We start from the raw sequence: 24,524 nt of genomic DNA, 5'->3' as shown, positions 1-24,524 counted from the left end.
GAAGAGAACTCGTGACATTTATTTCCAAGAACTCGCTATCTCTTTCTATTTCGAATATGTATTTTTCTTTCATGCAGCAGCAGACGACGGTGTGCGCGACGGTGAGGGACGGTTTTAACCAATCGTCCCGGCTTATCTGAGAAGAAACGGGAATAGAGTGAAAATTGGTAAGATACGAGTACGTACGGAGAAATGCAGCAGAATGCTGGTTCCTCGAGCGAATTGACCGAGATAACGCGAGACAGATGATAAATTTCGAAAGTGTCAGTCGCAAACAAAACTGTAGTAGCGCTTCTTCAATACGATATACACATAAAGAAGAGTATGTAGGACACGCTAGATACGCATTCTCTTTCAGTTACAGAGATTCTCTATCGAGGGTCGCCTCGTTCTCCGAGAAAATTTAATCGGAAGATATCGCACTCTCCTCTCCGAGATCTTGTATCTCGCTCGAGAGATATTAGCTCTCGTACAATCTCGCAATAGTTGAAAGAACCGCATATTCTCATTGAGATTGAACTCGTCTGAAAGTTTAACTATTCTTAATCTTTTTATCCTTTTCATTTTTGAGAGCTCTGCCCGTTTTGCGAGAAATTCTGCGTATTAAAAAATCGGGTCTTATAAAATATCTTGTAGATGCTTTTAAAATATTCACAACGGCGAAACTTGGCCGTTGACTAACTTGGATAATGGAAGTCAAATCATCCTGTTCCGAACGATGTTTAAAATTCAAGATTTCCGCTCTGTATAAATGTAAAGTCGGTCCGTATAACAAATTCTCATTTGTTATAAAGGAGAAAAATCAAAGAGCGGAAAAGAATACGAAAAGATACGTATTGGCGTTTGTCACAACGGATATTAAACTCTCGTGTATCGGATCGATCATACATTGTACATCGACGTCTGTGTACAAACGATTATTCGATTAAAGGTCAAAATGGAAAGAAGATGAATGAGGAAGCAGGGCTATCGTCCTAAAGGGCGATCGGTAAAGCGTACGGTGACAAGGCAAAGACAAAGTAAGGATAGGTTAACAAAGATTATATAGAACTTCCATTATCCAAACTAATAGGGAGATGCCAATGTTCGAAACGAGTATTTTCATAAGCGATAATAACAGCAATTGTTTCCCCATCATCCGCACTCATCATTTCCTTGAAAAGGTAATAGAGTTCTAAAATTGATATATTTTGTTTGGACCCTATGTTAAATAAATTTTAGGCACAAATTATATCTGTACATGTCATTTTAAGAGAAACTAAAAATGTCATGTAAATGTCGCGGAATTACTTTGATCGAGACAAATGTAAGGACGACAGCACGTTGCACTGTAGAAAAAACGATAAGCGATGCTTTAAGCAAAGCCAAATCTTCCAGTTTAATTTACGAATATCCGTAACAACTCCCGACACTCGCACGTATCGATCTTCCTTCCTCTGCAAAAAACCGAACGGCGTTTTCGAGCGCCGTGTTTAACGATAAAGGACACACCTACGAGGTTCACTCCTGCTCTCTTCACGTGTCCGCAACTCGCTTTACATTAGACGACTCATTGATTACTCGAAGAATAGTCGGAGGTCTGATACCATTATCCAAAATTCTTTTACAGTCAGGAATACGCGTCCATAAATTACACCGAGCAATTTACGATCGAACCCGGCCCTCTCGTAACGTAACGCTTGCATTTATTTTTCTCATAGAAACACCATTTAAAATCGTGAAATTCTCCATTTTGCGAGCTCCAAAAATCAGTTTTTTTACTTCTAAACTGCGATATAATTTAAACAGAATAAATCTGCGATCTTGAATAAATTTATATATTGGTAGAAATAAATCAAAGAAAGAAAACGCAAGATTTCTCAGATAATTACGCCGCGAACAGATAACTTAATTAAATTCCGTCCTTCCACTTCTCTAAAACGTTTCCACTTCTCTCCGTATTTTCTCCGTATGCTTAGCAATCCATAATCATCCTAGCTATGATATTAATCATAACCAGAGACAGATTTAAATAAATAAAAGGGCACTCCATATACATTTATATTCTCTATTAATCTTTTTTAATAACTCAATAATATAGTTGTAAACTTTTATTATTACGTTATGAAATAATTGTATCGATAAAGGAGAAAACAAACAATCAAACAATAAAATACATAAATAAATTTCTTTTCATAATTTAAATTCAACGTTATAAGTAAAATACAAAATTATACAATAACACTAATTACCCAATACACATATTGATAGCTTGTACAATAAATATTATTTTATTGACATGTTATTATTATTATTGTAATATAATATTATTTTATTGCATATAACGCGTAGTTAATTACTCAATGTTAAATATTGATATTTAACGTGTATGGCAAACTTCAATTTCGATAAAAATGAAATTTAATTTTTTCAATCACTATTAAATTCTTTTTTAAAGATTTAAAGAAAAATTAAAAAATAACTGACTAATTGTAACATTGAAAAAGAGACCGTTATGGTATATCGTTCATCGATCTTCTACAAATACGACTACTCCAAGACCGAATACCACTTTGGTATTATTCCGACACGTGTGAGTTCTGTCTCTGTGAATTTACACGTGTAAGTTCTGTGTCGTATATCCATGATGGTTATCGCCTCTCCAGCAGACGAACGAACTACAAATGCATTGTTACCATTGCAAATTTGTATCGAGCGTATATATATATATATATATATATATATATATATATATATATATATATATATATATATACATATATATGACATGTCTCGCGCGAATCTTCGTTTCGTGTCGGAAAGACGGAAAGCTACGCGCATTCGAAGATTTAAACAAAAGGAACAAAGGGACAAAGCTTTCTCCTTCCGTTCTTTTCGTCATGTCGCAAACTACATAGCGCCACTTTCGCGCATTTGCTTCCCATCCCGAGACGGATGCGTTACGAAAAGGGCCGTGTTTCCTCCTCTCGAGAGATGAATAAACGCTTCGGTCTTACGAACGTCTCCTACCCTCGACACGAACAAAGGACCGGAAAAACATTCTCGGATTGCACAATCGTGATGCCAATCAGAAGCAAGCATAACGTACGTAATATAAAGCATTGCGCAAAACTGGCACTGGATATTCTTTTCGCAAGAGATTCTAACAGCCAATTTAGCCTCTTTTGTCGAGATTATATATTATTTCATGTGTCTTTCAACAGGACCCTTTAATTTAACCTTTAATTCGCAATTTTATCACGATTAAAATTTAAGATTAAATCTGTGCAGCAATATTTTCATTGGAATGAAATTTCCAATAAATCGCAATGTATTAACCATGCCACGATATTAAGGTATCGTAAAACGCACTTGTGTAAAATAAAGATTTACGTTATCCATTTTTCAGAGCTACCAAAGCTTTTAGGGATTTATAGTTCCCGAAAGCCTTAAAATCTCTTTAGTTCTTGAAACCTGCCTCATGCAACATGGACTGTTATTCGCACCTTGGTGCTAGAACCGGAAGCACAAACCGATCGTGTGAACTTCCGCGTCGTCGGTCGCAATGGGCACATTAAACGCTGTTACCATAGTAGCGGGAATTTTATTACCAGAAGGGTCGTAATGTCGGTCGTCATTGGTGAGTTCCTTCCGCGCCACGACGTGAGAAAATCAGAACTATGCTAACTTGAGAGAGACAGATCGATAGGCGATATTTTTATTCGTCATTATAATATATGTTCCACATAATATCCGTTATAAACATTAATTTAGCGGTTAATGTTGATTGTCACTTTTGATTATTGCTTTATTGGAATATAAAGTGAAAAGATTTGAACTTTACCAACTGATTTACTAACTGTAATTAATATGCTCTTGATTGATGCATTTATGTTTAAATGTATGTTCCAACATTTATAATAAAATATATTACACTATGAAAACAAATTTGTCTAAACAAAAGAGCTCCAGATTATTTTGCTAGATTATTCTTTTTTTTTTTAATCCATCAGTTTCTTTAACTGTTTGGAATGAATGTTGTATATAATGAACACATGTCTCAACTTTTTTATTTAATTATATTTATACTCCATCAATTATTACATAATTAATATAGAATTATGTGTTTATTATTTTTCAAATATAATTTCCAAGTATAATTTCAAGAAGCTGATACGTACATAGTATTTAGTAATTCGACATAAACAAAATTTCATTTCATTTAATTTAAGTTGTTTCAAGCGATTGAAATTTATATTAAAAATCAGGAAGTGCCTTGCTGTGCCTTCAATTGCACAAATTTAAAACTGGTCCGTTTCTCGACGCTACGTGAGTCAGCTTGTTAGCAGCGGTACCAAGTAGTATAGCACCACCGTATATCAGGCACTAATACTCGCGAGCGAGATGGAATGTCAGACCCCCTCACCAGGGAAAGTAATTTCGTTCCTTAATTAATTTCCGGACGTAGCCTAAAAACAGCCGCTCCGTTTGATTTTTCTCTTCTTTTCCATCGAAACAAAAAAATGTTACGAGCACATTTGTGCTACGTATGTACAAGAACTAATAAAAATAAAACATTTAAATCAAAAAATTTTATTAATTAAGAAAATATATTTTAAGAAATATGGTTGTTAAAGGTTAAAGGTACCGGAAATAATAATTTCTCTCGAAAAATTCTTGTTGCAAAATATAAAATATGTAAGCTGTATAAATTTTATATGCAAATTTTCTGTATTTTCTGAAATACAGAATGAATCAATTTCTAACGCTTCTTTGACAAAAACAATTTATATTGATATATGTAGAAAGCAATTTGTAAACGGAAGCTCAGTCACAATGTTTGTGCATTCCGAGTGTTCTCACGAGTAAGTACTTTCGCAACTGACGTAGACAGGATAATGGCATTCCACATCGTGAATCTCTAATTAAATGGCATCAGCTCAGTTCAGTCTTGTCGAACCGTGATAAGCTAAGTTTCTATCATTTCTACTGAAAGTAATTAGAGATTTACATCGCATTAGATCATCTCGCCGATTATTCTCGTCGAGATCAAACGCCGGTCTTCGATATAACGATTTTATATCTTAACTGTAAAGCGAAGTATCAAGGCAACGATAGAATTGAACAGATAGCGTTGAAAAATAACGCAATAAATAATGGTTACGCCAAATGGCCTTACCAAAGCAGAAATTCCATACTAAACTATATATAACTCTCTATCTGATAAAAAGATAATGCAATAGAAGCAGAACAATCTGTACACAATATCTGTGCACTAAACTCGTATTTTGGCAAAAAGCAGACGCCAGTGCGGTTGTGCATTTCATAGATTTATTTCTTTTCCTTTTCCTTTACAGAAAAAGATTCGTATAATTTTGTGCAATACAAATATGTATAATATGTACAATGTGATTGCGTGTTGTGCTCTCAACGGTTCACTCGCACGATATATACTTACAGAAGTAAAACACTTGAAGAACAGCATGATGAGTAGCACTCCTGAAATTCGTGAATTCACAACTGAGTATCATAATTCGATGACAGGTGCACGTATCATATAATGTTATCGAAAACATCTATAAGTCAATAACTGATAGAAATTGCTTCTGATAGAAATGAACGGTAACATTAATAAATCGTAGGTCATTGTTTAAAGAAATAAGTGTTTTCCGACATTGATATATTTCCGACGGATATATTCGACAATAATTAATGACTTAATGATAACGCGGTTGCACAACTAATCTCGCTTGTTAATAATAGGAAAGAAGACAATGCATTAATAACAGATCGATCATCAAATACCGTAATACAGAATCTTTGTATTTGTTATACGTGACAGTGTCATTAAATGGTAATGTGATATAACTGTCAAAAAATTGATTCTCTTCGCAATCAATACTGATAAACACTTTTTAAAGAGTTTTAAGCGTTTCTGTTGTTGATAGAAAAAAAAAACGACAACTTTGAAAATTGCAAAATCAATAGCTCGCGCTATTTACAATTTTTAATTATTCGTCTCTATTTGTTGAATAATATAGATGCAAAAATATGATGTTTTTATCAAATCTCATAACAAATATGAGTGATAAATTTCGATGTTCCGATCACAAAAAATTTTATTTTGTCTATTCATATTCATTTAGAATATTAATATTGTATATCAACATCCTATCAAGACGAAATTTTATGTTAATTTGTCTCTATGTTGATATTAATAGTTATTATCCAACGAGTAATTATCCACGAATCTCTAATTATTCATCAATCCCATATTTAATCCTTATAAAATTCTCATGGAAATTCACAGTCGTCATCTAATTCTCAATTCATCAAATACCGATTCATAAATTTGTTGTTTGTGTTATTCAGTTATCATTCCCAAATGTTGCTTACGTATTAAATAACTGGAGCCGATTGTATCTCAGAAATAAATTGACTACAGACTAATAATTCATGATATATCCATATTTCTTATACGTAAGTGTCAATCGTAAATTAATTACCTTCATCACACTTCTTGCGCAGATCAGAGAGACAACGTGTAAAGGGTATACATAGCGGTATCATTCATCTTTCTTTTATGATCCTAGGCAGATAAGACTCTTTTACTTTACTAAAGTAAATATTCGGTTCAAGTCAGGCAGAGGTCGATCCGCTGTGCGTCGATCCGACGAGACATCGAATAAGCATAAGTGACAATAATATATGCCACAGACTTGTGGCAGACTGTGACAATGAAAAAGCAGAATTACGTAATAAATAATCTCCTAATTGAATATCGTAATACAATATCGTATAATTTAATTATACGATATTGATGAAGATAGAAAAAAAATTATAATATAATATTAATAAAATTATAATATAATTTTTTTCTTATAATATAATTTTTTTCTTATCTCATTAAAATAATAAGTTATCTTGTGATCTCAGATGCGATTCGACGATAAGCCGCAATGTATAGTTTCATAATTACACAATATTCTCGGAATAAACATTTTAATCGATATGTTTTCATAGTGAAAATGCAATTATTTAATGAGCCACATTTAATTGTTTGACATAATATAAAGAATTAACATTAATGTATTATAATTTCAATTAAAATTAATGCTAATAATTTAATAATAATATTATTGTTGATATTAACATATTAAATACAATAATAACTTTTTATCAATAGTTTATTCTCTTTTCATAAAATTAATAAGTCTTACAAATAATATAAAATACTACAAATTTTGTTTAATTACAATTATTTTGTTTATTTTACTATCTTTATTGATTTGATAAAACTTACATGACCCACATTTTTATTTTATAATTTATTATTTATTTTATCATAAAGCAAAATAATTGTCACAAAAATTTTGCAAAACAACGAATGTAAATTAAATCTATATTAAAATTTACAAGTTTTCCGTTTTGCAATATAAATATATTTTAAGTTGAATTTATAAATATTTGATAAGTTACATTATTAAAGAAATTTGCAAGTTTTATAACTCTTGTTAAAAATATTTTTCATATAAATTCGTTAATTTAATCATAGATTTTGCCTCATGAATACAATCTTTTATACAATAATATAAAATGCACATATAAAACATTATCGTCAAATTCGCAAATTATCTCACAATAATTGTTATTATAAATCTTAATAAATTTATTAAACATTAAATTAAATTTATTGTAATTTTAATTGTAATTCAAATTCACTGCAAAAGTAAAATGAAATAAAATAAAATGAAATGCAGTCAACACAGGACGATGCAGAAAGGCTCTTATTACGGATATTGTTGTAAGGTGATTTGCAGCTGAGCTGCATCAGGACGTTACGAAATAATAAATGTTAAAATTTAATTAATTTTACAATTAATCTAACTGTTATACTAGCAACATTTATGCTAGCAACATTTTTCTAGCATTTTGTTACAAAATATTATTAATTTACTCATTATTAAATATTATTTATCAATTAAATATTATATACCAATTAAAATATTATTTTTACCAATTTTACCAATTTTCCACATATAATTAAACATTAAAAAATTAATGTCCATTATTTAGTTTCAAAGTAAAATAATTTATTCACTTTTTTGAAAGTTTTATTTTTATAATAATGAAAATATTGTAGTTAGTTTATTAAACATATTGCATAATTATAAATAAAAATAATTGTAAATATTTTCAAATATGCGAAATTGTTATATTAATATTTTTATTTTATTTTATAATATTTTTGCATACTAAATATTTGTAAAATTTTATATATATATTTTATATATATGTCTGAATTTATACAATATTATCTGAATTTTTACAATGTTATCTTTCATAAAATTTCATATACGTATCTTCATAGATTTAATATTTTTACATATATTTACATGTAGAATTATCCGTTGCATATTTATATTTATAAATTTGCTTTGTCATGCAATCTTTATGTATTCTCTATTGCAATTTTTGCAATTCTATTACGTAATTCTATTATTCCATCCAAACCTCAACAAACTTTTGTAAAGTATTGTTCGTGGTTATGCTTTACTTATAACATGCAAAAAATTAAAATTAAAATTAAAATTTTATAAAAGCTAATAAGTTATTTTAAAAAATGTCAGTGAAAACTCTTAAAATTCAGTGTTACTTGATATTATAATTATTTTTTATAATATCGTCGAGATATACCACATACATTTTTATACATTTTTCTCAACAAACAAAATAATTGCATCATGGAAACTTCTTCTCATATTATCTGCATATATACGCTTGATCAAAGATTAAAAACCTACTCATAGCCATAAATATTGATTTTGAAGTTTTCGTACTGACACTTTTCTTAGAAATTTAAGGCAATCGTAAATTAACTAAAAGTTCTTTATATCACGATTATGACCTTTAATCGGTTAAGCGCTGTCAGCTTCTGCCGTATTTTTAAAGCACGTAAAATCCAATAATCTCGCTCGCGTCTCCTCCTGAGGGGTCTCGGCGTTGCGTCCTTTCCTTTCGTCAGAATGACGTCGTGCAAATATTTTCCGACGGCGAGAAGAGGCGTTCTTCTAAACCGTAGACCGTCGCAATATCCCAAGGATCGAGATATTTCCCAAAGAGCCGACGGGCGATGTCCTAATTTACGACGGAGGGTGTTTACGTCGAATCGCTCGGTACACGTAGGGTCGCATAACTCCTGCTACTTGAAAACGCTTGACGATGACATTAAGGGCCTTCGTAATATCGCATGGTACTGCGGTAGCCGTGAAGATCTGACATAGTGACCGTAACCGCCGTGTAAATACGGGTTTAAGTAACAACGTTACGACGCAACGTTACGACTATGCAAACGCATGGTCATGAAGACGTTCGGGAAATATTTTTTACTTAGTGTTATCCCTTGGTGTTATCCGACATCAAGATCCGCAGTCGTATTTTGACGACACATAGACGCATGAAACGGCGCGGGAAAGTAGGTTCTTAAGAAATGACGAATAAAATGAAAAAGATTTGCATTTATATGTATAATACTTTTCCTAGTAATGACTAAAGGAAATTCGATACAGACTGGCTGCAGTATTTTTTTTTTTTTTATGTCTTGATAACCTAGAGACGTCTGGCTGGAATTAAGATCATACTTTACCTAAAAACGGTTCTTCTCGGTAGTCCTCTTTTAGTCCGACACTAAGCAATAGGAAAAAAATGGAGGATCGCAAAGTGAGACACCCCTCGAGAAACTTGGCTTAACTTGACTGTAACATTTTTACGTCAGCCTCCATAAAGGCGAGCCTTGATGAATAGAGCCTGTACGATTCTGAACGAAAGTTCTCGTAAGTATGTGGTATATTGTGATTCAACATCGGCACAGAGAGTGAACGTAGCCTACACAGTAATGAGGTAGAAACCACTTAACCCGCTGTGCACGCGTGCCTAAGGATGTCCTCGGTCTTGTTGCGACCTTCTCTTGTATCTCAGGTTTAATAATCCTCAAAATTCTCATTTTGAAATCGTAAAAATTGTCAACAAAATCAGAATTGTATAATCTTCCACACGCACACGCTAGCGACTGTAAAGACTTTTCCAATTAAAAAACAGTTGAAAAAATAAAATCAATCCCACAGTTCGATCAACAGAATACTCGGAAAAAGTTTCGTCGATGCAAGATCAACCCTTTTATTTATTCTAAAAAAAGAATCAATTGTAATCACATTTTTTTAAATGTGAAATCATCAATGAGAAAGCGAAAAACGAACTTCAACGACTGTTTAACCGAAATCGTAATCAGTACGAGAGACGTTATCGAACTCTGTTCAAAGCGTGATGTTATAACATTGCGATGCAAGCTTCCGTTCGGGATCATTACGTTATTTATTTTATAGAGATATCTCGTGAATAATGCAACCTTTGAGTTGAAGGGGACCGATGATTCCCGGCACGGAGCAGGTCAAAATCCTGCAACGATAGCTTCGCCGTGAGTCAGCAGGGTCAGCGCAATTCTGAAGTACGCGAAGTCTCTCTCTCTCCCTCTCCCTCCCCCTCTCCCTCCCTCTTTCTCTTTCTCTTCCTCTCCCGCAACGGAAACCGCAATTGCCGCGTTCTAAAATTCCAATCATGCCTGCATTCACACGACTCGATAAATTACGATTGAGTCACGTCCCGCCCGACATTGGCAGCATTCAGGGCTGACAATCTAACTGGAGATATTCTTAACCCTTCAGAGCAACGGAGGGGGGGGAGGGGCGGTGCGAGTTTTTCTAGACGAAACTTTTGTAAAATTTAAGTAATGCCTTCACGAATTGCATCAAAGATATTAATACTTTAAAGAAACACGAATGTTACTTATATGCTGCTTTATTTAATAATTGTGAATTGGATTTATTTGTAGTAATCGTTATCATAAAAAAATTTTACTAAAATTTAAGAAGACAAAAAAACATTAAAATGTAAATGAAACCTCCAAAATTTTATTGCATGCTCTTCTCTCTTTTCATATTTTTCTCCTATAACTCTTTTGCTTATTAAGATAAAGATAAATATAAAAAATGTTCGCAGCGAACAACTGCTTCAATTTATCATCTTTTCAAAATTTAAATTGCAATTTAGAATAATTTAGATTCAGAAATCACACAGGTTATTCCAGAAATAGAGTTAATTAACGCTAAAAACTGCGATGACTAGTTATACATATCTAATTAGTGATGCGGATCGTGCGCTTCTCTTTGAACAATGTAGGCAGATTTGCAACCAGATATATCAAAGATACGACATGCACTGTACATAGCGATAACTAATTAGAATATTTAATGCACGAAACAACAAGACTGATGACAAATTACCTCTACCGTTTTATCGATGACAAATTACCTCCACCGTTTTATCATTTTAGAATATAAAATATCCTATTATTACCTAACGTAGAGATACGCGCAAAACTTCCATTTTAGCGGGTGATTAAAGTTATTCGAGCTTATGTTTCCGCAAAACGTCACGTACTCACGTATCTACGAACCATGAGAGCATCGTCAGAGGACGAGAGAGAACTTTTACCATAATGGATTTAAACAGTTAACACAGTTAGCTCTCACACTCCAAAGTGGACGTTTTGCGCAATGGTATTACACGCAGCGTACCGTGCGAGATAGATAAGAGCATCGGTTCTAACTAATCCATCGTATCCATCAAGAAATCGGGATCGCTTTTCAAGCTGAACTTTTTCAAGCTTTTCACCTATCGATGTTTCAATGGACACGTTCGCGTGTAAATCTCGTCAGAGAGTTGGAAGAAATCACAGGTTTCGGCAGGTACGCGCGAAAAGTTTCACTTTTCACGCTTTTATTTTTATCGAGAGGTCACACGCCGAATCACGTACGGGATGTACCACTTTCGTCATACTACAATTTAATGACACGTTAGTCAATACGAAGCCAATTTTTCTTACAATTTCGGAAGGAAAAACTATTTGAAATTGGCTGTAACAAGTACGAGAAGTCGAGTATTTTCTTTACATTGCGTACTTTTTCGATAAATTTATAGAAGGATATTTCTTTCCTTGACTAAACTTAATGGAAGATAGAAATGTGATTAAAATAACACAAGCGTTCGCAGAAACGTTATTTAACGTTGAGAACCAAGATATTTATCGTGACATTATATAAGACAACTCGCAAATCCATCTTTCTAAAATGTATGAGCGAATCGCTTGTGTACTCCTATTCCTATTTGCTCTGACATAATCGTTCGATCTCCAACATGAAGTTGGTATGAATAGCCGGCAAAATTGGACAGATGAGAAATGAACGTATCGGTTATATTCTGGTTTTGTTTTGATAACCATGTCTGTTGCAATTCTCAATGAATCCAACTTTAGGTCGGACAAGTCCAATCATTTTGTGAAATTTGCAACAAAAATAGAAGACAAACTTTTAAATTTTGCGTGTCATTAAACATTGAGCCTCTCAAGTACAATTAAAAATCTTTTTTAACAGAAGAATCAACATTTGCAAAAGTACAAGTTTGCAAGAAATTTATTTACAACATTTATTTTGATAGATTAATTACTTCAACACGATAAAAAAGCATTATTAAAAAATTAATTTTTATAATTCACTGTATATAACTCACTTCATTATAAAATTTAGTTCTAATAAATTATAATTGCCTATTTAAATTGATCCTGTTTGTTAAAATCTCTTTGTATAGATGTATGAAAATGTCAATTCAATGAATATCAATTCCAAAGGTTGCTGAACTAATTTTCCAAAACTGTTTTCTGATACAGATTAATCGAAGTGATTTCATAGTCAATTTAACGAAACGTATCGTGTTAGTTGGAATCATCAATTAACTATTATATTCAGAATAATTATCAGAGTCACGACACCAATTCATTAACTCTAATAATGCATGCCCATATTGAGATCATTTTAATCATATTAATAGCGGTCGACGCGAATATTATATATATATATATTCACTCGTACAATCCATTAAGAAATAATTGCTATGTGTGCAATATATAAATGTAAAACATCACTCGTTGCATCTAATCTTTGCGTGTCATCAAGCCGTTTGCTTAAGTAGCAATTTAAAGGGCGGCGGAGATATACCGTCGACGCTTGCTCGTTACTGTGTAACGGGCAATTGTCGAACCGTAAAAAAAGCAATTTAAGTGAATTCGCAATGTTACCATGATTCGGTTACGCGATTGCTGCCCATTGCTATGGCGCGAGCCATGCAAATTTAAATTACGCTCGCGTTGCATTCGACACTCGGGAACTACTCCAGGACATCATACGGCATTGTAATTAAAATGTCCCTAGTGATTAATGAGGCGATTACGTGCGCGACCAAGTGCTTTTTCTCTCTCTCTCTCTCTCTCTCTCTCTCTCTCTCTCTCTCTCTCTCCTTCCTTCTCCCCTTTCTTCTCTCCCTCTTTCTCTTTGTCGTCATCTCCCTTCCGTTTTCTTGATCCCACTACTTTTGAAGTCTCTGACTCAAAAGACAGTGCTAGAGATTAACGAGGTACTTTTCCCTAAAATATCCATTTGAGGACATAGCGATAATTGTCTACAAATGACTTATCTCTTTAATTAATTAGTTAATTAATCGCAAATTGCAATCGCTCACGTAAGAGAGAAAGAGAGAGAGAGAGACTGCCGCTTTTCTGAATTTATGATATATTATCTTGTTATAAGAGAAATGAAGATTACCGTAAATTCCCTTTTATTCACATGTCATGTAGAAATAAACTCACTAACTCACAAATGATATTTTTCATAAAAGCATTTTATCTCTTTTATATAAAAGGATATCTGTTTGAAAAAGTATATTGCAAATTTTCTTTGATCGGTGTACGTATGAATAAATAGATACGGCATATGAAAAAGATAGTAGTTTATGCATTGAAGTGCATTTTTAAACAAAATTCAAGGATTTACACAAAGGCTGTAAACTAACGATACGATATGATATGTTACGCGTAATTAACTTTATCAGCAAATCTCAAATATTATATTTAAATATTGTAATGTCAGATTAATGAGCACAAGCTCGCAAGTCGCTCGTGAAATCCGCAAGAGTTTGTAAAAAGAGTTTGCAGATGCTGTTCCTAGTAGCATACTCGCACGCAGATATTAAATCCAAAATCGATGCTCTCTACTTCGCGATAGTTTACAAGTAGGCGAAATAGTTCGGCTTAGTCATCAATTATTAGAATTTCGTGACCCTCTTATGCGGTAGTTCCCGAAGGAAGGATAAAACGGGCAAAATCTGTTCTATCGATGCATCAATCTTGACCTCTTTGGGAATTCGCGATACAATTCTAGGGAGCAACATTGTGACCTATATCTCCGAGAAAATGCTTTTCCCGGAGCAAAATATCGTTGATAAGACCGCGTTACGGGATTGTCAAGCAGATTTCGATCGGGATATATACATAGCCAAGGATGACTGAAGAGAGATAAGCATATATCTATCATAATCCACTTTCCCGATGATGATAACGAGCTTTTGCCTAGATCGATGCGAGAATCAATTTTTGTCAAAGACATTGCGCACCGATAAAAAATGCAACAGCTAACTTCGATTATTAATCAAGCTTTCTACAAAAGATATCATGCGGCTTGCTGCAAGCGCGTCAGTCTCGAATTAAAGAAATAGTACGTCGTTCAATCCTCGAAACAAAGCATCGGTCTTCGATATTCGACAATTTATAATTTAAAATTTATATAAACATGAATGTTGCTTTATCGTCCACGTATTAGCTGATAAAATTATTTTCACATTATTATTGTATCAAAGATTGAAAAAGAAGAAATATGCGGAAAGAGGTGAGAGTCAAAGACGTTGGTTTGAGGATTAAATAAATCAAACAGATGAAACTGTGACAAACGCGGCAGTTTTCGACGGCGTGTCAATGCAGTTCACAAGGCAGACAAATAAAGAATTTGGCTTCAAAAATCTGTCGTCTTTGGTAGAGCTCCGGCGGTTGATAAATCCGACGCAATCCGACGTCACACTGACTGATACGAGATTCGTCAAATGTTCGACAGGCGCAGCCATAAAATGAAAATTGTCATTGACACCCATCACTGCGAGATACGCAATTAGGAAGAATGTTAGGAAGAATGAAACAATCTTCCAAGTGTATCCGATGGGTCTTTTTATCAATCGATTACTTGCACAAACTGTAGATCCCCGAAGAATTAAAGTTCAGCTAATTAAATGTTATAACCGCTATTCTGTTTGAAAGATTCATATTGGAAAAGAAAGAACGTTAAATAGTATTTTCAGTCTTTGCGATATTCAGATCTATTAACATCTAGTTAGTAAATTACATTACTTTACAAAAAAAAAATATTTCTTTTATTTTAAACTAGACAAGATTTTTCTTATAAACTCTTGGATGCTAAACAGATTTTTATAAAGAAGGTTAACGATATCTTGAAATTCTGATCAGAATGTATTTGTTCATCTTCTACAAAATGTATTTTTTTTATTTTGATATAACTTTGATATATCTTACTTTTTCGCCATGTTATGAAAAATCTTAATACAGAATTTTACGAAGATAGCAGAAATCCGTACTATCTTAGCAAAACTCTATAACTCTAAAATTTTTCATGGCAAGAAAAAGATATCAAGATAAAAAAAATGTATTTTATAGGGAATAAACAATGCATTCATAATTTCTGATCAGAATTTCAAGATTAACCTTCATCGTTAATATTCTTTATAAAAATCTTTAAATATAACGTAAAAAGCTAGTTTTGTATATTTTTTAAATCTTAACTATTTTAGAAACCTTACGTGCTGAAAAAAATTTGGCTTGCGGTCCGTATCGCTATTTCTCTCTAATTTATACGATGTACGCATAAATTATCGCAATATTTTAAAAGCAATGTTTTGATTCATAAGAAATATTAAAAAGTTTTTCTATTAGCGTGCTTTTTAATGTCGCCAAGTTATAGCGACGCAATCCGCCGCCATGCTTTATAGTACCTCAACTTCGGGAATAAAGCTAGCCGCAGACCTGTAACTACTTTACGCTCGTGTCTAAAAGCGAGGGAGTGGAGAAACGTTTGTTCTTATCTGGCTGGCTGAGTAATTAGCTGCTGCAGCAGCTTTGGTCTAGGAAATGGTTCATTATTTCCGTAGAACGGAACTTCCGCGTCATGTAAGAAAGTGCATTTGGACACACCGGCACGGATTACACCCGTTTTCCATTTAGCTGCTACAAAGCTAACACGTACTTATGACAGGCGCCCACTTTGTCTCCCGAGTGGTGTCAAGCTAAATAAATAGAATATGTAAATACATATATCTACCCGTCTACATTATTCCGTTTGCATCCGTGATTGTACCGCGTTTAAAGGTTTACAGCGTGAGCTACAGAATATCACTGTTGTAATTCGCTGTTCAAAATTCATCGTCGTTGTTCTGTTACTCGGTACGATTTGAAAATTTTCCTTATTTAATTTCCACGAAATTATATTGTTCCCTTAAAGAAGATCGTTCGCCAGGCGCGATATAACGGACATCTCTCACTGATATCGTTGTCGGAATGCATTATTATCGGAATTTTGTCACGTTGTTAGAACCGCCCTATATTCATTGTCTTTTGACGCCATTATCATGAGCAATGGAATGGCAATAAGTGCAATGGCGTGACAATAAATAGCGACTTCTTTAGCGAGATGTTCTGGTATCTTCGACATTCGACACAGGTGAATAATGTTCTCTCTCATTATATAACAAAAAATATAAAATGCAATATATTATGATGTAATAATTAATTCTGTAATGTCCCTTTGCCGAGAATAATGTCTTGTTTCATTTTAAGTTATCCTCGACGAGACATTCGTACATATCGATCTCTACAAAATTTCAGAATAAATAGATTAAATAGTAATGAAGAAACGAAATCTTCTTGATTATTATTCTTTCTCCTTCCTAACATAAAAATATTCATTATTTTTTTATTAAAAACAAAAACTGTTTCTAAATTAAACTTATCATCATTAAATAAAGCACTGTCCTTTAATTAGTTAATTCGAAGCAAATTTTATTCTAATAAAATTTTAAATATGCCGTATATCCTTTTTAAACATATTTTAAGTTAATTATTAAAAAAATAGCTTTTAATAAAAAAATATCTAATAATGCATAAGTATTTAAGAAAGTAAAAAATATGTGACTTCAGTTATTTCTTATAATCGCGTTGGTACATGTTTACTCGATCAGGCATTGTTTTCCCCGTTTAACAACTTTTTTCATGCATCTGTAAGCAGAAAATATTCAGATATTTCCATTTACGTATTCTATCCCGTGGAAACATATTTGAGTTAATTATTAAAAAAATAGCTTTTGATAAAAAATATCTAATAATGCATAAATATTTAAGAAAGTAAAAAATATGTGACTTCAGTTATTTCTTATAATCGTATATTACGTATTTTATCCCGTGGAAAAACCATCGCCGGAGATGTAAATGCGTTGCGAGCTAGTGCCGTTATGAAACAAGAGAGTAATTTTGAAACAAATCATACTCATGTTGGCTTCCGCGGCGTGCTCGACGACGCAACGCCGCGATCGATACGTTGAAACGGATAAACCAAGAAGATGCGAATGCACATCGACGAGAAAGACAACGTTTTGCACTCGCGGATCGCGCCTCGTCGAACGTTCGATATAACATCGCTGACGCGCCGTAAAATTTGCCTCAAATTCAAGAAGGACAAAAATATTTCACATTTATTTCTACATCTGTATAAAAATATTTTATGAAAATTCTCTACTGTGTCTAGTTAAATATTTTGCTGAAAATATTTTGCTCAAATAGAATGATATCTGAAAGTCAGATTTAACAAATTTCAAGAAATCACGCGTATTTGTATATTATATTTAGAGTTCTAAGAGAAAAGAGCAAAAATCAATTAAAATACGACTATAGTTCTTGTCTTTCGTGATTTCTATTACTTCAAAGTTCCATTGTCAAATGGGCACTTAAAAATTACTTCGTTACCGCTAATGAAATCTAACAGTAATTGAAGTTTGCTATGTTCGTAATATACATAATTGATGCTAACTTTTAGTACAATTGTTGGCGGAACAGTCCTCAAATTAGAATTCTGCCAAATGATACTCCCTTGTTCTTGAGGCATTCGGGAAGGTAGGACATATCTCTTTAACGTAGCTACAAAAGGGCACGAATTGCATAGCTCGCGCAACCTTTTAATTTGGCAAATTGCTCCAAAAGCCGCGCGACAATCCGGAACCAAAATTTACGCGAGATAATTGTTTGTGTTAATCCACGAAGTTCACGCGGTCCAATTGAACGAATGCATTTTCTACACAAAGCGCCTCGCCGTTTTCCATCAAGATCGCCGACACCCGGAGATGGTTTAGAGAACATTTCCGGGTCGCATATGGATTTTTGCGACTAACTATCGACGTCGGCGCAATTTTACGCACGACGACGCCAACCAGCGGTTAATGGAAAGCGAAAATATTTTAGCCCCGTAATTGCGTTTACTGCACCGTGAGCAACGTGTCGCAGCCCCGTCATGGCAATTTTCTGGAAATGATACAAATCGAGTATAATCCTTAATACTCTAGCGCTCTAATGCATGTTGCGCACGTGGGGAAAAAAAAATACGCATGAAACGCTCGGCTGCAATAAACGCGTCAGATATCGAGATATACGATGGGATATACGACGGGAAGCTAATTGCAGCTTAAATGTAATGTATTCGGTATATATATCTTCCTTGTAAAAAAAAACAACGGCGGAACCGCAGTCTTCGTTGCCAGGATTGGTATCGGGGAATTTGCATCCAACTAAGGACACGACCACCGCTTTTACACGAAATATGTAAATGCTCGTCCACACGCCGTCTACAAGAAGATGCAAATAATAGCGGTTTCGTATCTAGTCAGTCCTGTTACGAGCCTATCCTGTAACGAGCGAAGGGAAATACGGTGATGGGTTTTGCGACACCCTCTCCAAGCAAGTAATTTATTATTCCTCCGGCAGCATGCTCCTCTCTGCTCGGAGAGCGTTTGCCGGATATGCCAAGATTTTTCAGACTGAGGAAGGAACTTAATTTCGCAGCTGTCACGCGTGCGTTCAGTAATTCGCTTTCCCCCCTTTAATTCGCGTATAACCGCTCGATCGAGGGCGAAGCTAGTGGCGAATTATGTCGAAAGAACAATCGAGTAGAGAATAAAGAAATAATCAATCACAATATTTAAATTGTTATTTAAAGTCAAATGTTTTTTGAAGAAACATCATCAATCTTATTTTTTCATGAACGTTCTTATCAATTATAAAGATCTCGTTTTAAAATATAAATATAAATTTGTAGTATATTATATTATATTCTTTCAATATTAAATCAACTAAAGTCTAGCTAATAATAAAAAGTAAATGCTAATTTTTTTGACACATTAATCCAATCCTTGAAAAAACATCCTTGTTTTTTAATTGGATGAAAAAGTATTATATTCATGCATAAAAATAATCCTGCCCAATTCTGCTCTATTACGGAGCAGCGATATAAAGTTCGTTTTAATTAATAAAGTTTGCGATCCCGTGCACATATATAGAGCTACCTGAAGATACTTGAGAAAAAGAAATATTGGAACGCGCCTACATCTGCTCGGACGACGAGTTAAATTTGCTGAAAAAGATAAAGAGAGAGTAATATCATATCGTTGATAAAAATATTATATTACATCTCTAAGTCGATTCGTAAATTAATTTTTGATATTAATTTAAAAAATGAGATCAGCAAAATCGACGAAAATAAATGTCACCGGTTCGTGAAAAGGTACCGTGTGATATCGAAACGGAAAAAGCGACAAGGAACCGGGTTGCGTTCAGGAAGATGTCGCAAAAATCTGCTTCAGGAATGTCCATTAATTTCGTAACATCGTAAATCATGGTTGCGTAATGCGAAATTAACGCACCTTCTTTTTCGTACAATAAAAGCCTCGTTCGATCGCACGTCTTTTCTTCTTTCAACCATTAAACGCTATTTTTATCGGGATGTTCGCGTGCCATGCACAGTTACCGAAACAAAGATCTCATTTTATATAACTCCCGATCTTAAAAAAAAAAAAAAAAAAAATACAAGATTTATAGTCTGTAAACGCACAGCGCGCGTATTGCCATCGATCTTTTAACACGACACATCCTGCGAATATTAATTTATAACCAATATCCGATTTCACAGTTCTATTTTATCATTACCATCTCAAACCGGCTCACTGCTGTGAAAAAAATGAGATTATCTACAAGAGTAAAATATGATTATAATATTTCTTTTTGAATGGAGAAAAGCTAAATGTTAAAAATCGCAAAAAAATAAATATATATAAAATAAATATATATATATATATATATATATAAATATATATAAATAAATATATAAATAATAAATATATCGTTAAATATAATTGATTTAATCGTGCAAATATATAAATAATATAATAATATGTCGGATATGTCTCTTTGTGTGTTTTTATGGTAGGGATCTTTTTGCACTGTCTTTTTGATATCGCGAGAGACTAGCAAATGGAAAGTGATCGGACTCGAAAGGAGTTCGACTTTTCAGCGTTAGTGAATTACAATAAGAACAACCGAACAATTCTCGACGGAATAGAAGCGCGAAGTCGATGGAACAGAAACACGAGATGCGTTTGTGAGAAACTTTAGAAATGGACGAATGGAGATCAAACAGACAACCGAATGCTATCTCGTTGCGAGACTAACTGTAATTTGCACGCAATTTTTTACTCGTTTCGATTCTATCAGGCTATTTATTCAAATTTCTTTATTTCGATACGCAAATTTATCAACTATCCAAAAGCGACTACGATAATATCCAAAACGAATACGTTGAAAATAAATACATTTATTTGTCATTTAACAAAGTAAACTTAAGGACTTACCAAGGACTGCCATTTATTAGTCACGTAGCAAGTCTAAACTATTATATTATTTCTCTAATTATAAGCAATGTGGCAAGAAATACTCCTAACTCTTTAAAGCTTAATATAAATGTTAGTGGAGAAAGAGTGATAATATAATGATGAAAATGATGAGCTTTTCAAGACTATTTCCAAGAAGTGATCCTGGGAAGAGAAATCCCTTCGTACCATCTTAGAAACAAATGTAGATGCATATTTTAGGTCGGCGCGACTTCTTCCATCGAGGAAGAACAAATAACAAGAATCTCTATTCAGGAAGATCGAGCTTGTTCCATTGTGCACAGAAGGACGAAGGAAAGTCGAGGGCAGCCGAGGCTATCCGAACGAAAATATACCAATCTCTCAACAACCTGTAAAACTTAGAAACCAAGAAAGAGAGATCTTTCATGTTACACGAGTCTATCTTGATACGTGAGAGATTAAGAAAGACAGGATTAATAGTTCCTGCACCAATCTTATAACTCGAAGTATTATTTATCAACTTCGTGACACGCATACACGTCCGGATATATAGAAAAGCCATGTACGATTAAGAAAAGTAGAGAGGAAAAAAAATCAAGATTCATTCGATATAAAAGTTCAAAGTTTTCTGTATAGTAATGTCGAATATCGCTGCTAAAAATAAAATTAATGGAGGAAATTGCAATAATAAAATTAATATAGTTAATTTTCTCTTTATAATTAATTTTTTCATTATTATTTTATTATTAATATTTTTATACAATGTTCTATATTTATTTCATTGTAATAATTCTAATAGATTTTATCATACAAATACACATTTTATCATATAATACCATTTAAAAAAAAAATCGTAAAAACAAAAATTCTCTTATTCATTTAATTACAAATTCAAGTTAAACCAATGTATCAAGCTCCATGGTAGCGTAGCAATTATACATTTAATTTCGAATATTTGTAATCTAAACTTTGATATAAATTAAAAATAACAATCCTTTATTTTCCATACAGAATATCAAACTATCAAGCTTCATTGTTTATCTACTTTTCATTGTTTATCAACTTTCTTATTAATATCAGATCAGTTCATCCTAAATAAAATTATCAAGAAATCAATAATTCTTAACTCTTAAATTAAACATCGAAAAAAATAAAATATTTTTAGAAGTTACATATGTTATATCTCAAATTAAAATTATTTTCAAAATAATATTTAAATTACCGAGAAATATTAATCCTATTTGAAGATGCTCATTATTATATAATGGGCATTTGTAAAATAAAAATTAAATATCTCGTCTCAAAGTCAATGCTTGTGGAGTTGACATGTGTGCGGGATATTGCAAAGATGTAGACTCGCATTTAACTATATGTTCCACGATTTAATACGATTTAATTCAATATACCTGTCCGAACACTCAGTTTCGTAACTGCAAACGGCATTTCCCTTTGACACTTTTCAGCAGCGCGCACGTTATTTACATCGACTAGTTTTTGATTCTGAAACGCCACTTATTTGAACTTAGTAATAGAAACGCCGTTTCGATAACGCAAATAAAAGTCGCCTGAAATAATACGTGTAGGTCTCATGATTGATAAAGTGAGGAATGTAATGTAATAACGATGATATCGTTTTTTTAATCGTTTTTAATCCAAATACCGTATCCGAATTCCGAAGACCGAAAAAAATACTGGTGGGTCAATCGTGACCTAACATCCCTTTGGACACAATATTTGGAGAAAGCAGAGATATGCGTAAGAGATTCTTGTGAAAAGGCAACTCGCGCGTCTCTTCGTGTCTAGGGCGGATGCGAGTAAGGGGGTGGTTAGGGAAAAACGGTGGTGAAGAAAGGAAAGTCGGCTATATCACAGAGCTACAGAGAGCCACAGAGAGACAGTGTGCCGTAGTCAAGAGAGAAATACGATTGGTGGGGATATTGATCTTCCTTGGGAGTTGCCATGTGCAACGTCGTGGCGGTTCTACGCTCGAGCGACTTCGCGATTCTTCTTTCGAGACAGCAACGCGTCGCGTCGCGACGCTGCCGCTGCTGCCGCCGCCGCCGCCGCCGCCGCCGCCGCCACCACCGCCGCCGCCGCCGTCGTCGTCGTCATTGCCTATAGCTGTTCTCCGTCCTTTATTCTCCATCGTTTTCCATCACCAGCCGACTTCAAGAGGGTTCCGCCTTTCTTTACACCTCCCAGGAAGTTCCCCAACGCGCTCGGTCACTCTTGATACGAGCCATTGCTCTCGCTTCACCCCTTTTCTCGATCCTCCCTCCAACGCCGCAGATACTATTTGACACGCACTTAGGGGAGAAAAAGATAACGGCTCCCATCCTCAGAGAGACTGAAAATCTACGTTTAATATTTCCGCCGCGTGAAGGAATGTCGCGGCCAAGAATATAATTCCTTCATATACAGCGACAGAATGGTTACTAGCGGTACAATCGAGAAAAAAAGCTGATTCTATTTAAAAAAAATAAAGTCGAGAAAGTAGAAGTGGCTCTTTCTTGCACGATTCGATCTTCACGACGACCTTTTCGATCGGCGTGCAGACTCATTACTACATGATGCAGAACCCTCTTAACAATGGCTTCATTAGCCATCGATAAAGAAATAAATTTTAGAAAGTAGAATGATAGAATCAGACCTTCCAAGAGATACGCTGTTTCTACATACTCGGCTTACTCACTGATGTAGAAATCCCTATCTATCATGTCTCACGCGAAGTAAATATATATAGACTGCAAGACTATCATCCTGCTTCAACGAGATAGCAGAGATAATCCTTGTAACTATCTTGCAGCTTATCCTTCATTTATGTAGCTATGAAGCGGTGGGAATTAAGATCCACATGGATAATTATTAATTAAATAATTATCAAGTGAGAAATATCAAGTACAAGAAGAACGCTGTTGGGCTGTCGATGAGAAATTTGTATATCTATATAATTCGATAGCTTTTAAAATTGGTATGTACATATGTACATGGTCCAATGTATCGAAGCTTTTTAATTTTTACAACTCTAGAATACGTAGCATATATCAACAACAGGCTGCAATCTAGACGGAGAAAATTTTTATTTCGTGCACGCTGTAAACATGCTTTATACGTGTCAAAGGTAAAATATAAAATAAATAAAAGCGTTTTGCACAACTGCACAAACAACATTTTTGACCCGCATAAACTATGTATTTTATCATAGATACAAATTTCTTATTCTTTGTTATTTTATTCTCTAGCTAATTCCGAATTCTTTTGCATTTGTCTCTTTGTGTACAGAACAAGATCACGAGAACAAGTCACGCGTACGCGAGGACCAGACCAAACTACGTGTTAGCGTTTTGCTCGATTCAAGTTAATGGTTTTCCGCGGATCTCGGGACCTACTTCTTTCGCCTGTGTACGTTCCATCGCATTCAGCATCCACGAGATCGAGCTACTCGATTGTGAATCCGCGAGCATCACCGTGAGGATCCCGTGAGGCATCGAGCACCCGAAATGAGAACCCTACTCTACACAAGTTCTGACGGAGTGTTTGGCATAGCGAGCTAATCGGAGTACCCGTTTCCCATCCCCATCACGAATCAT

The 24,524-nt window shown here is 34.0% G+C and overlaps 1 protein-coding gene across 12 annotated transcripts in view; it reads right to left on the bottom strand.

Moving 5' to 3' along the window:
- The window catches only part of LOC105422974 (uncharacterized), a 119,394-nt gene that overhangs the window by 78,487 nt on the left and 16,383 nt on the right, over positions 1 to 24,524 (bottom strand). Inside the window, exons 1-2 of one of the 12 annotated variants that reach the window (XM_089070316.1) lie at positions 6,486 to 6,564; positions 5,438 to 5,478 (exon numbers count right to left, since the gene is read on the bottom strand). The exons of 10 other annotated variants lie outside the window; for them this stretch is intronic. In XM_089070316.1, the coding sequence (XP_088926442.1) occupies positions 5,438 to 5,478; positions 6,486 to 6,549 (105 nt within the window). In that variant the 5' untranslated portion in view covers positions 6,550 to 6,564. Of the gene's footprint in view, positions 1 to 5,437; positions 5,479 to 6,485; positions 6,565 to 24,524 lie in introns of those variants that run through there. One more of the 12 variants, XM_011632576.3, reaches the window with a different exon arrangement.

This window comes from Pogonomyrmex barbatus, unplaced genomic scaffold (assembly GCF_055798465.1).
Source record: "Pogonomyrmex barbatus isolate J1 unplaced genomic scaffold, ASM5579846v1 scaffold10, whole genome shotgun sequence".
NCBI classification, from domain to species: Eukaryota; Metazoa; Arthropoda; class Insecta; order Hymenoptera; family Formicidae; genus Pogonomyrmex; species Pogonomyrmex barbatus.
Note: the sequence above shows the minus strand (reverse complement) of the source record. Positions and strands in the feature narration are given on the sequence as shown.